This window comes from Meles meles, chromosome 8 (genome assembly GCF_922984935.1).
Source record: "Meles meles chromosome 8, mMelMel3.1 paternal haplotype, whole genome shotgun sequence".
NCBI lineage: Eukaryota > Metazoa > Chordata > Mammalia > Carnivora > Mustelidae > Meles > Meles meles.
The window spans coordinates 40307687-40322639 of NC_060073.1; the positions used below are offsets into that span (position 1 = coordinate 40307687).

Below are 14953 nucleotides of genomic sequence, written 5' to 3' on the forward strand. Positions count from 1 at the left end.
CTCTCTCTCTGCCCCAAAGCAGCAGGCTTTTCCTCACAGGGAGGCCTTGTCTGCCCGCCTGGGACCAGCCAGGCGCTGAAGGGCTGGGCTGGGCAGGGCTGGGCGCGGTGGAGAGTCTCCTCTTGAGGGAGGTGGTGCGAGGCAGGGGCGGGGCGGAGAGACGAAGGGGGCGGAGCCTCGGAGGGGCTGGGGCGGGCGGGGCGGGGCGTTGCCGCAGAGGGGCGGGGCGGAGCGGAGCCTACGCGCAGGTCCCGGGTGGGGGCGGGACGAGCGCTGCGAACCTGGGAAGCCTATCTGACCGCGCAGTTGGCACTGCCGGGTCTGGGGCGGTCCTAGAAAAGGACCCCCAGCCGCGCTCCCAATGGGGCTGTGCTTTCCCTGTCCGGGTGAGACCGCGCCTCCCTCGCCGGACCTGGTGAGTAAGGCCGCGTCCCCATGTCCCCCGGTTCCCGTGTGGCCGACCCGCGCCGCGCGCACCTGTTCTCCCGAGGGGCGCGCCAGGAGGCCCCGAGTTGTGGGCAGGGGCCGTTGGAAGCGGGGGCGCGGGCTGGAGAGCTAGCCGCTGGTGGGTGTCTTGTGGCGAAGACGTGTGTGTGGACGCGCTCCGAGGGACTTCGGGTCAGGCGGCGGGACCTGAGCCGCCGCCGCCGCCTCCGCCTCCGAGTCGCTCCCTCCACTTCCGTTACAAAAAATTGCCCACAGGCGGCACCACCGTGTTTACCTTTCGTAGACTTGGGCGAAATTGGGAGCTCGTAAGACGCAGACGTACGCAGACGGTGGGGTGTACGGACCATTCTTGGTGGTGCGGTGGATGGAGTCAGGGTGCGAAAAGGGTCCCTCTCTTCGCTTCCCGACGTGTTTAATCCTCTAGGAGATGTGCGTTTTCCGGTGTCTGTACCGGCTGTTTAAAGAAGGTGCTCAATAAAGTCTCTTACGCTCCTCCTATGCTTTATTGGATATCGTAGTGATCGATGATTTCCCGTTATTATTTCTCTCTCTCTTTCAACTTCTTCCTTCTTTTAAAACAATACGGATTTTACATAGTAAAGAGAGTACAATTTGTAATCCATGTTTAGCAAATAAAAATGCAGGGTGCCCACTATTTTTAAGTTATTTAAATAAGAATTTTTAGATAAATTTTAGATTAAAGAATACATTTTAAAAAATAGATGTGCCTCATGTAATATTGGGGACACACTTAAACTAGAAATTAGTCATTGTCTAGCTGAAATTCCTACTTAAGTAAGTGGTTGGTGGTACAATCCATTTATACTTTTTGTAGCTTTCTATTTACAACAGTATCTTTACATTAATAGCCCTTACAGGGTGTTGATAACAGAAAAGCTAAATTCCTCTGTTCTATCTGAAAATTCGTTGAAGGAACTGAGTTGTTTAGGGAAGTACATTAACTCTTCAGCCATTTGATTATGGGTACTAAAAATGACCTGGAAGTCGATGTGGGAAAATTTACCTGGCCTTTCTTGCTATGGTTATTTTTAAATGTTGTTAACTTTGTTTATATGGCTGTTAATAAAAATACCAATATACTAGCATTTGTTAAGCCCTCCCCCTCATCGCCACAGATAAACACATGGCTCACTACTTGAATGTCATTTTATCTTTGGAGCTTATTGGGGACCACCCTGACTAAAATAGATCCCCTACTACACCACCCACTCATCCTTCCATTTCTTACCCACCATACTCATCTTTATATTTTCTCGAAACACTTACTACTATTTAACACACATGTATTTACTTGATTATATATACCTGAGTCCCCCTCATAGGAATGTAAGTTCCAGGCATATGGAAACGTTTGTCTGTGTTTTTTCATTGCTGCAACCTCAACACCTAGAAACGTTCCTGAGGCATGATAATTGGCTCAGTAACTATTTGTCCAGTGGATAAATGAATGTATGTATTGTGGTATGAAAAACAAAGGAGCTATTAGCACAGCTGCCAAGAGAATTCTGTTTACTGTCTTATGTATTTAAAGAATTTGTAACTTATAATTGTTAATAGTAGCAATACATGGTATAAAAGTAGTATCCACTGTTTCCCAACATGAAGCAGTACCTCTTACAAATTTCCTTCAGGGCTTCATGTCCTACACAATGAGATTAACCCATTTCATTCATGAACATTTCCTGAAAATACCAGCCTACTTCAAACCACGTATTTCCTTCCTTTGCCTTATTAAATGTCATTTGTTGTATTATTGCCCTGACTAGCTTGTAAGACCTTTTAAAAAAAAAAAAGCAAATGAATTATTTTATAGGCTAACCTGAATGTATATATGCATATGTAATATATATTATGTATATGTGTCTTACCATGTGCTTATTTGAAGACCTATCGATCAGAAGAATGAAATTCAGGAAGTTAAGTATTTCACAAACATTGTAAATAGTGGTGGTCTTAGTGGGACATTTTGAACAAGTACTAAATATTTTTGTAAATCGGTTATATTATCTCTTAAGATATAAATTATCCATGATAATGTGTCATTTTATTTTAAAACATTTTTTTACACGTTTTCTTTAGGAAGAGAAAAGAGCAAAGCTTGCAGAGGCTGCAGAGAGAAGACAGAAAGAGGTAAGAGTAGAAATAAAATTCTGCTCATGTAGATAATTGGGTACTTCATTCTGTTTTTTACTAGCATTGCTAAAGAAAATGGTGTCTGATAACCTGTAAATTTACATGTAATCATTTTTCAAAATGATTTCTGTATTTCTATAGGTTATGTTAATGCATTTATATCATTTAATGCATGAAAATTGTAGATGTCTTCTGTAATGTGAGATGTCCCTTTAATAATTTTCTTCCTTGGGATTATATGATGATGCCATATACAACACTGACAGATGTGAAATTTAGGGAAAAAATACCCAATGAAGAAATGATAATATGTTTTATATAAAGCTGTTATAGAAATAGTCTAGTTCTTTTTAACCAAAGATAAAACCCCTCACCTCCAAAGAAAAACCTAAAAAGCAACAAACACCTTTTGGATACTGAATACTGATTTTTGTTGTTTTTCTGTACCACTTAATAAATTTTCTAAAGGCTGCATCTCGGGGCATTCTGGATGTTCGGTCTGTGGAAGAAAAGAGAAAGAAAAAGGAAAAACTAGAAAAACAAATGGCTGAATCCAGGCCCCCACCAGAAGGTGGACTTAGGGTAAGTATTAAAATTTAGTAAAGGTTTAATTTACCTGGAGTTTTTAAAACCTTTAGTAACAGTCTATTGAATAATTTCCTCTTGCAATGGATTATCAAGAAATTTTGAATAAATTTAAAAGCATGAAAAGTAGAGATTGGAAGAAGTGCCAATTTATTTGGACCTTCCAACATTCATTGTAATTGATTTGCCTTCTTTTTCCCAAAAGGAAAATAGATTGTTTTTCCAGATTATCTTGATACTACATCTTAGTACTTTATATTTATATAATTAATACTAATACATTGGAAACTTAATATGAAGAGTATAATGAAGAACATAAAAATCACCCCAATTCTGTGTCATTTTGACAGATATTTCTAATATCCATTTATTCATCTTATTAAATTGGATTACACTGTGGATTCTCTTTTTTATATATAACCTATATTTTTTCACTCAGTGATTTGAGGTTTTTGAGTTTTCTATTGTCAGTCATTATCATGGTTAAGTAAATTGGACAGTAGGGTGTATGGGAGGGTGGGGAGTGTAATACATGTACCTCGTACCTCCCAATGTAGTAATTGCAGTTCTTGACACTGGAAATATAATGATGGACAAGTTAAACAGGTCCCAGAACTTGGGGATCTTTATTGTCTGCCAAACTATAAAGTTTTTATTTTACACGTTAAAGTTCAAGAAAATATTTGTTCAGATATTAAGATTTTATTCTTTAATCCATTTTTAAAGGAAATAAATTTCTTAAGTATATTTGTGAAAATCAGTATCCTGAATTTTAGTTGTTTATATTTAACTTGTCAATGATTTATTAGCACTTATTTTGCTGATTTACTCTCTTCTCAATTCTGTTTGCTTTTTTAAATTTAATTTTATTTTTTTAAATCTAGTTAATATACAACGTTACCTCAGTTTCAGGTGTACCACATAGTGATTCAACTTCTCGATGCATTTTGCTATGCTCACTTCAAGTGTAGCTACCCTATCACCATACAACACTATCACAATACTACTGACTTTTTTTTTATCCTAAAACTCTATCTGTAAATACATACATGTATATATCCTCCTAACCTGTGGAGCAGGCCACTTAGGAGCCTCCTGATCAGAGGTGATTCTGGCTCAGTGCTATAACATAGAAATAAGATTTATCTGTGGGTGTTTCACCATTGTATATTCATCTAATTTTTTTAATAAGTGAAATTAATAGAAAACAAATTTTTTATCATTAACTTTTAACAATGTATAGAATAATTGGTTTCAGTGGTAAGGTAAATAACTGTGACCATTGTGCTTATATTTTTTTATATACTTCTACAATAGAGGAGAATAAAATAAAGTAAAATAGTTGGTTGATACAAAGTCATATATTTACCAGAAGTATAGAAGTTTAATTATTCCACTGAGGGTCTCTGCTACTAGGTTTACTTTATGGAAGTTTCTCAAAAACAAACAAAAGAATTATGAAAAATTGTAGGACTGGAAACGATGCTGAGGTACTGAGCGGCAATTAAAATCACATACAATGTTTTAAGAAAATGATACTTACATATAGCCAGAATTAAGAAGGTACTTATTTGACATATTCTAACCTAACCAGTTTCACATCAGCTTTTAAACTCTGGGAAAGAAAGAACCTTTCTTAATTAAACTTGAAGCATAGCCTGAAACCTATACATTAGAAATAAATGGGGCCATGTACTGCTTCTGGTCACTTCAGAAGTGCTCAGAATTAGAATCATCCCCATTTTAAATTCCGTACCTGTTTTTTTTTTGTGTACTGTTATTACAAGAGAGCTCTCTGGTTCTGTTAATAAAAATCACCCTCAAGGCCATCAAAGTTGGACAGTGGCTCATTCTGATAAACCACAACTGTTGTACACTGTGTCATTTTCCTTTGGAATATTCCTAAGCACTTCTACCATAAATACATTAGCTTTAAGGGACATGCTCCTTTCTCCTTGACCATCTATGTAAATCATCAAAAGCCTACAGTGAAGTTCAAAATCAATTTTTAGAGGCTCAGAACTAACAGAAGGGGGAACATAAGGCAGAGTGTGACTTTCATTTTCAACCCTTCTTGGCCTAAGGTCCTGTAGAGACTGCTGCCAGGCCTGTTCTACAGACTGGCCTGGAGTGTCCTACTATGTAGCTAGATTCTTCCTAACCTGACTCCATAGTATGAAGAAAACATGTCCTTTCCCTGTGTTCATGAACACTTCATCTTCATCTCCTGACTAGCTCTGCCTAGGATAATTGGCATTGGCAATGCTCACTATCTTCTGGAAAGGCAGCTTTATTTTTTTTTTATCTTTTTAATTTCTTTGTATTGATATACAGTGTTACATTAGTTTCAGGTATACAACATAGTGATCCACAAGTCCATACATTATGCTATGCTCACAAGTGTAGCATAACCCTGTTACAGTACCGTTGACTGTATTCTCCAAGCTCTACCCTTTTTCCCCATGACTTATTCATTCCATAAGTGGAAACCTATATCTCCTACTACCCTTCACCCAATTTGCCCATCCTCCCACCCCCTCCCCACCAACAACCGTCAGTTTGTTCTCTGTATTTATGACTCTGTTTCTGCTTTTTAAAATTTTTTTTTGTTTTTCAGATTCCACATGTGAGATCATATGGTACTTGTCTTTCTCTAACTTATTTCACTTAGCTTAATACCCTCTCATTCCATCCATGTTGTTGCAAATGGCAAGACCTCATCCTTTTTTTAATGGCTGAGTAATACTCCCTATTGTGTGGGGGGGAAGGGCACACACAGCACACCTTTATCCAGTCATCTATCGATGGCCACTTAGATTGCTTCCATATCTTGGTTATTGTAAAGAATGTTGTGATAAACATACAGGTACATAGATCTCTTCAAATTAGTGTTTTCATTTTCTTTTGGTAAATACCCAGTAGTGGAAATACCAGATCATACGGTATTTCTATTTTTAATTTTTTGAGGATCCTGCCCCCATACTGTCTTCCATAGTGGCAGCGCAGCCATATTTCAGGAAGTGAGTGTAGTGCTGACATCCGGGTGCACACTAATTTCAGTACAGGATATAACAGTACAGGAGTAGTACATGTACTCTCATGCAGTGGCTTTCAACCCTAGCCATGTGGTGGAAACTCTGGAGGAACTTGCTAAAAAGATTGACCCTTGGGTCCCACCTCATACCAATTAGAATCTCCAAGAGTGCGAGAGTGGAATTTAGTCACCAAGACGTTTTAAAGCTCCTCAACCTAATGCCAACTCTAGTGTTTTCAACACTAGTCTTCAGAGATACATTGTGGGAAATAGAGTCCCATGCTAAAAATGAAACAAACACAAACAAACCAAAAAATTTAAATCCTGGATCCTATATTGTATACTGAATCCTTTTCTTAGAAATTAAAAAAAAAGGCACAGTGTTCAAGTCTCTAAGAAGTCCTAAAATCAACAAAAGCATCTTTACTTGGATTAACCCTGAACTTTCAAAACTGAAATACGGACTTTTAAAAGAATATGTAACACCCAGTAAAATTCCTTGGATGTACATGAAAACCACTCCTCAAAAGACTGGTAAATACCTGGTACCATCCCAGTGGCTTTTTCCAGAATTTACTACTGGAGATTTTATAGAGTTGCTTGAACAGAACAACAAAGTTTCTCAAGTCAAGCAAGGAAAAAACTTGGACAAACCATTACTTAATTTCTGCAAGTTCTTATTTCCCTGCCTCAAACAGGAATTCCTCTATTTTTTTTTTTATTGGTTTCATTGTTTTTATTTTGTGGTGTTTTGTTTTATTTTTTCTGAACTGATTATTGGATATTTGGGATTTAACTACCCATTAATCTGCCCAGATATTTTGTTTTACTTCTTTGTGTTTTTAAACAATTATATATCTTATTTCAGATGTTTGACCATAATGGAAAATCATACTTATCACTACTATGCACAGAAATCATTTTGCATTTGTATAGCCCACATTCCTATTTTTGTTCACGAGGATATTTTAACATAACTTTAAATAAAATTTACTTTTCTCCCTATATTTTTCTTTTCTAGTGGACAGTTTCATAAGCATAACATGGGTGGAAAAGTCTATTGCCAATAACGAATATCTGCAATCAAGTGGATGTCCTCAGCTTACTTTCTTCTCTTTGAATAAATGAAGATTCAGACTTTGCAATTTTAGTGCCATTAAATGCAGTCAGTACTTTTCAATATTGATATACTGAAAATGCTTTTGATGTTCAAACTTAGAAAATGCCAGACCTTTCATTAAATACTTATTTTCTTATATTTGCTCTTCTGCAGACAGTAGGCGATTTGCCCTTATTTACTAGTTAAAACATGGACCTAAATAGTGAATAAATATATATCGCATGTAAAAAGTCTGCCTACATCTCAGACATTAAAGTTTGCTATTGTATTTTCTCTCCTTTATAAAATGACCTTGCGATCTATAGTTTTCTGCTTAACCTTGTATCTCTTTTTATTTCATTATTTATGAAGGCTTTTGCTTAAACATACGGACTTTGTGCCTTTAAACTGTTCATCAGGGCAAATTTTGAAAAATCATTTGAAGGGCTTATGTGAAGGAACACTGTACATTTTTATAACTTACTAAGTAATATTTGTAGAAAATTATGAATTTCTCCTAATTTGTTTTCTATTTCTGTGGCTTATATGGTATTTTACATTGCAATAAAGTGTTTTTTTGCTTGCTGAATTTAAAATTATATATTAGTAGTGCCATCAGAGGGCAGTGATGGACTGTTATATTAGATTCAGCTCTAAAGATCTTTGTAGTAAAGTGAGTTAAACTAAGAATCTGGATAGGCTATACTGAGTAGTAATATATTTTTCCAAATTTCACAGGTGTTTTATCTTTAGTATTTATTAAAGAATGATCATAAGATATGTACAGATGTGAAATTGCCAGACAAACATGAATGTATGAAATAGGAACATGTCAGTACTGTATTTTAAAAGGTCTACTTTAAGCATAAAATACTATGAGATTAATTCTGTGGGATTCAGAGTCATAAAATTTTCACGTTTGTGTTTATTAGAAACATGAGTTTATAGCATTTCTGTTTTCAGAGTTTTCCTTTCTTGTGTATAATAAGCTAAAATACAAGAATTTCTCTATCTTTTAATTTGTCTGTTCTTTTGGATGACAGGGCCACAATCTTAGCCCTAAATTAGAATTCATAGATCATAAGTACCAATAGGGATTATAAATTAAATAGACCAGCTCATTTGATCTACAGAAAGAAACTGAGCCGTTACTGTGCTCATCCCTCCCACAAGGCTTACATTATATAGCAGTATATTGTGTATGTTAATTTTAAAGAGTTTGAACTATGGTATTAAGTCTCTTGACTCTCGTTTGGAAAAATTACATTTTTCTATTATGTATAGAGAGAGTAGTTTGTGAATATCCAGTCAAGACATATATTTAGACAGGCTCAACTTTCTTCATCCTTTAGAATATTAGTGGTATTTTTGTTCACAAAGGATAGTGAAATCATTAAACTTTATTTTAGAAATAAAATTCTTGACTTTATGAACATGATTAATTTTTCCAAGGCAGAAAGGAAGAAAGATCCTCAATAGCTGAATAGATAAAGAACCAAATAATATTATCCTTGAACTGTGTAAATCTTCCTTCTGCTTTAATATGTAAAGAACAATTTTATCTGTACTACCTTAAGAATTACAACTTGGGTTGGTGTAAACAAAGGTTTATATCCAGGGAATAATGCCCTATTTCTAATAGAGTTTATATCCAAATAGCATGCTTATTTATTATTGAACCATGAATGTATGTTGGTGTATTGCCTTCTGGGAACAATGGGATATGCTGCTCCAGCCAGTCATGCATGGCCTGCCTCTGTGGGTTTAATCTGCATTCCCCAAAACCACAAGGGTTGCATCGGCTAAGGCGTGATACTAAAATGCTAGGAATAGTTTTAGGAAGGGGAAGGGAAAAAAGGAGATGAGATGCTTGATAGAAAACCAATCAGTGACTACTAAAAAAAAAAAAAATTGTACATATACATCCAAGCATCTCCCTCATCAAGTTATGAATCGGTTCTTGATGGGAACCTTAACTTGGAGCCAATTTCCCATAAATCATCATTTAAATAGGAAACTATAGTATAATTCTTAATATGTGACCCAAACCCTCCAAAAAATTACTTAAGTATAACTGAAACAGTAAAATGCATATATGTTAACTATCATTTTCAGATGTAAAATGCTAAAACTATGGCTTCTTAATTCTAATCATCAAGCTAACATGAGTGGTAACAAAAAGCTGTATATCATCACACAGCCTCTTTGTTGACATGCTGCATGTTGTTTTAAAACATCTATACGTGCTACTATGGTTCCACCGATTGTATTTGGAATGTAATTAATAGTTTTCACACACATGGTTTGTTATAAATTCTGTATTGCATTATGCGGACACAAATATACATTTTTCCTATATAAAAATTGACTTTGGCTGTCTCTTCAAGTTTTTTTTGTTTTTTTTTTAACGATTTTATTTATTTATTTGACAGACAGAGATCACAGGCAGGCAAAAGGCAGGCAGAGAGAGCGGGAAGCAGGCTCCCCGCTGAGCAGAGATTCCCAATGCAGGGCTCGATCATAGGACCCTGGGATCATGACCCAAGCCGAAGGCAAAGGCTCTAACCCACTGAGCCACCCAGGTTCCCTCTTTAACAAGTTTTATCTTCACTACGTATCAAATAATTAGAAGTTAGGTGAATGGTTAGGAAAGCCATGACACCTTCATCTCTTCGGGAAGAACGAGAACAACAGAGCTAATGGCTGTTTGGTATATTCATAAAATCCCTGAGTTTATAGCTAGGCATGCTTCTTTTTCTATATTCCAAAGGAGCGATGATATTTGTTAGTTTCCTATTTTCATAGAGAAATAGCAAAATAATACAAAGTTTCTAGCTTTCCTCCTTGGTATCCCAGGAGAATTGACAGCAGCTTTGAATTTTCCTTTTCTCCTCTAACAGTTCAACGTGTTTATCTTCACTAAGAATTATTCTATGCCCTTAGAAGAAAAAGTAACTTGTCAGTTTTCGTTTCGAGTAATATCTGAGTAAATAGGTCAGTAAGAGAGAGGTAGGTAGCTAGGCATCCCTCTCTGTGTTGACATTTAAAGTGTGCGGTGTTTTTTTTTTTTAACATTTTCGAACAAGCATCTCAGATCCCCATGACTATCGCATGTGCTTTAAGTTGATGCAAATGTGGCTCCATAACCATTTTCTTTGATTTTCTCAAAGCCACTTAGAAGGCATTTGTATATTTCACAAACTTTGAACACGTTTTGGGTTGATTCAGAGAAGTTTGTTCCAACAACTCAGTTTAAATTTCTCATAGGACATAACTTTATTATCCTGTTCTCCTTGTTCTAGATATGTCTCATTTTGCAAATATTGCCTCTAAATATGATTATTATGGCCTGAGAACTGAAAGTTCATAGATTACTTGACCTGGATATTATACTTTATTATATCTTTGATCACACTGCCTATTCTTATAGCACCATACTTAAGTTTCAAATTAGTCTCCTCTAGTTACAGACAGGTTTGCGCCCATTTTTGCAAGTACTTCAAACGTAATCTCAAATGGACCTAATTAGTTTTGCACCCAGATTGACTCTTTCTAAGCTATTTTTCTGAAATCAGTTTTGTCACATAAGTCAAAAGTCAAGTTGTCGTAACTCCTGACTCTATACCTACTTCCTAAGGTGTTCTTTTCTCATTCTACATTTCTCAGATAGCTAGGGTATAAGTAACAGACATACTTAAAATAGGTGAAAAAATACCAAGCATCTCATGCAGACAATCCTTAAATATCTACACACAAATATGTAGAACTAATGAGTTTAGAAAGGTTCCAGAACACTAAACCAATATATGAAAATGTCATTTCTATTTCTATGTGCAAGTAATAAAAAATCTGAAAATTAAGAAATAATTTCAATGATAGTATCATCACATAGAAGAAAATACTTGGGAAAAAGAGTAAAAGATTTGAACTAAAACCTATAAAACACAGTTGAGAAGTTAGAAAAAAAATCTAAATGGTTGGCACCATTGCATATTTATGGCAAAAAGTATTTTGCAAATGTAATTCAGTTAATGCCCTTAAAATGGGGGAGATTATATTGTATTATCTAGATGGATCAAATGTAATCACATGGATCCTTAAAAGCAGAAAATCTTTCCAACCTGTGGTTCCAAAGAGATGTGAATAAAGAAGTATCATTGAGATACTATATTGCTGGCTTTGAAGACAGGAAAGACATGAGCCAAGGAAATCAGGCAACCTCTAGAAAGCGGAAAAAGCAAACGGATTCTCTCCTAGGCCCCTGCTGACACCTTGATTTTAGCCCAGCCACTCCATCTAAAATTTCTGACCTATGAAAATATAACAATAAATTTATGTTGTTTAAGCCACTAAGTTTCTGGTAATTTGGTACATTAGCATAGAAAACAAAATAGATGATTTTTTTAAACCTATACATTTTTAAACTAAATGAAATTAATTTTAATTCCTAAAGACATAGATATAGGGGCGCCTGGGTGGCTCAGTGGGTTAAAGCCTCTGCCTTCATCTCAGGTCATGATCCTGGGGTCTTGGGATTGAGCCCCGCATCAGGCTCTCTGCTCAGCAGGAAATCTGCTTTCCCCACCCCACCCCCCACCCCCGCCTACCTCTCTGCCTACTCCATCTCTGTCTGTCAAATAAATAAATAAAATCTAAAAAAAAAAAAAAAAGACACAGATTTATGGAAAAAGGTAAGCACTGGAGAAAGTTTTGATGAAAATATTATTGTAGATACAAAGAAATTCAATGCTCATGTTAGTTCAGGAACATAAAATTCAAATCACTCAATGTATTTTAAAAGATACTACAATTATTACTTTCCAAGGTATTTTATTTCTGACAAAACTTTAATTTTTTTTCCCCAGAATGATTACCACCACTTCCAGTACCACCAAATTATACAATGCCTGTTGTTTAAAAACTTCACAAATAACAGGTTATATATACTGTATATAATAACAGGTTGTATATACTTTGACTAAATCAGTCATGTGACAAACTGAGACTCTTCCTCCCTGACTTTCTGGAGCAAGAAAGGTGGATTTTTTGTTGTTGTTGAAAAATGAGGAAATGACAAATTAATTTTGCCTATACGTAAGATAGTCAGGATAGCACTTAAGGGATTACCTATGATAATATCTAGGTTATCTGCTGAGGGGAACAAACAATGCCATCACCCAGCTGCCCAAAGTGAAGAAGCACTAGCTAACCCTAATTTGACCCTTCCTAGAACTCTCAGGGAGAGTCGCCACTTGAAGATAATCTTTATTTCAGAATGAAGCATCGATATAGAGACAGATAATATTTTTTTAATTTATCTTTTTAATTCTTGAATCAGTGAGGACAATAGTTTGCTGCTTATGGGTACAAAACAGCTCTGTCCTAGGTATACAAGGGTATACATAAGTCTGTAACAACATCAGCTACAGGATATTTACTTTACTAGACAGCATAGCAAAGTAGGATTAACTAAAGATATATTTTCATAAGAAAATGCTTTAAAATAACATGAAGTCAATGAACATTTGACTGTACAATTTACTGTCAAAATATAAATGTATGTCAGCTTATGTATGTGAATTACACTAAGTCAGTCTCAACACCGCCATGTGCTTAGGAATGTATGAAATACTTCATAAGCGATTCTCTAAAGGGTGTACTGAAAACTTCCAAAAGTACCCCAGATATTTGGTCATAGATAAGGAATAAACTTTAAGGCAATCTTCCAAGCGAATGTAAACTTTTCTGAAGCAGCCTTTCCAGTAAAGTATTACAGTTGTGAACGCTCTGCACTTATTTATGGTGCGGTTGAAGATTTTTTAGTACATATTATCACACTAATTGTCACTTTTTTAAAAATCAGCTTAAAAAATCCTGCAATTATAAAAGTGTCTGGGGTGCTTTTTGTAGACATAAGGCAGGTACTTCCTGTTGACTGATCTAGAAATCCTAAATATTTTCTTCTAAGCAGTTTTTATCTCTAGCTAGGATTGTATTTCTAACATGTACTAAATACTGTGTGCACATACTGAAAAATAATAATTTGCCTACACTTTTTCTAATTTAAATCTGAGTTTAGAATTTAATTGGTCGTTTTCTATAGAAGCAACAAAATAAATAGTGCTACTCTCTGAACATTTTTCAATAGTAATGACGTTTTTCTGTCTGTTACTCCTTTTTCCAAAGTAATTTTCAGAGCGTGTGGACTAAACTGACTACGCTGGAGAAGTGGGCACAGGCCATTATGAGAGTCCCCTTATAGCGACCAACTAGTTTCATTTAATCTCTTTCTTAGCCTTATAATTGGCAGAGACCACCAGGTAATTATCTGGATTCATGTCCTTAAGGGTTGGAGATTTGCTCTGGATGGGGGATGTTTTGCCATCGACACGGGAGATCTGCAGCATCCGGCAGGGGTCATGTTTCAACAAATACCCTGCAAAAGTTTCCCATCCTCCTCCCACACGGACCATGACATGTTTGTTGTGCAGCATCTGAAATGAAAGAAGAGCAAAAGGATTACGTTCTGAGAATTCTTACAGTATCGCAAATCCACCTTCATAGCCCTGTTACTGTTTTTTGTCTGTCTTGTTTTTCATGCCCCATTGTTTTCCTACTTGGGTGCCCAGCATCTGAGTTAACATACAGTTTGTGAAAGGCTTTCTCTTTCCCATGTAAGTGGACCACGGGCACACATGCCCAGGATCCAGCGTCACCCTGTTATGGGAATCTAAGGGATCTATGTATAACTCCTTGTTTGGTTGAATGTGTCTGGAAAGTTCTTTCTGATGTTCCATTATAGACTCATCACTGCCCCCATTTTCTGCCCATTGCCTCAGTTAAGTACTACATTCTTCTCACCACGTTATTCCCCTCTGAACCAGGACTCAAAAGACCATGGAAATGTCTGCCATTGACTATAATGTGAATAGTCACACAAATACTCAATATGAAATAGAATGGAAAAGTATCCCCCAAACCGAAGTCTTCTCCAGGCACTGAGCCCTTCAAGGTCAGATGTTGTTGAATGGCCATTTGTTTCCCTTTACTCTTTTTTTTTTTTTTTTCCTAATTACTTAAAAGAATAACTTACCTTCCAGGTCCATGGGCCATCTAGAGTTCCAGATTAACAAGGCTGCCGGTTAAAAAAGTGAAGAATATACGGTTCTTTTGATCTAGTAAAACCATGTCAGAGCTGTAGACTTTGGCATGGAGAGCCAAAAAATTTGATCTTGGCTTCTTTCAAATATCAGAAAATACAAGGTTATGGGGAGATGTTCCTCCATCATCAAAGACCCTGCTGAGTCTGTTCCTTGCCCGCAAATTAATGTAATCTTGGGAAGGACATACAGTGATGTGTGAGGGAATTTGAAGAATCATTTTCATCGCAGAGGCTATAAAATGTACTTGAATTTCTCTTGCTGTGTCAGCTTAAGATCTGGAGGTTTTTTTTTCTCCCATCAAGTGGAAGATGATTTGTGCTTACTGCTTTCATTTACCTGTTGAGAATCTGATGGAAGTTCTGGACTCTTTTTGAATGCCTGTATCCACAAAATTCTGCATGTGTGTTTGGGGGTTTTGCAGACACCCAGAAATCCACCCATGGACTCAAGATAAATCCTGATGCATGTGAT

At 36.5% G+C, this 14953-nt stretch overlaps 2 protein-coding genes across 3 annotated transcripts in view; one reads left to right on the top strand and one right to left on the bottom strand.

Moving 5' to 3' along the window:
• The first annotated feature begins 246 nt into the window (after positions 1–246).
• On the top strand, positions 247–9325 carry LOC123950073 (small VCP interacting protein). Its single transcript, XM_046017945.1, has 4 exons — positions 247–415; positions 2548–2598; positions 3070–3183; positions 7242–9325. Exons 1-4 carry the CDS (start codon positions 362–364, stop codon positions 7254–7256), a joined length of 234 nt encoding a protein of 77 aa, XP_045873901.1. The 5' UTR covers positions 247–361; the 3' UTR covers positions 7257–9325.
• Positions 9326–12188: 2863 nt separating this feature from the next.
• GAS2 (growth arrest specific 2) overlaps positions 12189–14953 on the bottom strand; it is a 128751-nt gene continuing 125986 nt past the window's right edge. For both annotated transcript variants that reach the window (XM_046016172.1, XM_046016171.1), the window contains one exon: positions 12189–13813. In XM_046016172.1, coding sequence (XP_045872128.1) covers positions 13595–13813 — 219 coding nt within the window. In that variant the 3' untranslated portion in view covers positions 12189–13594. The remainder of the gene's footprint in view (positions 13814–14953) is intronic.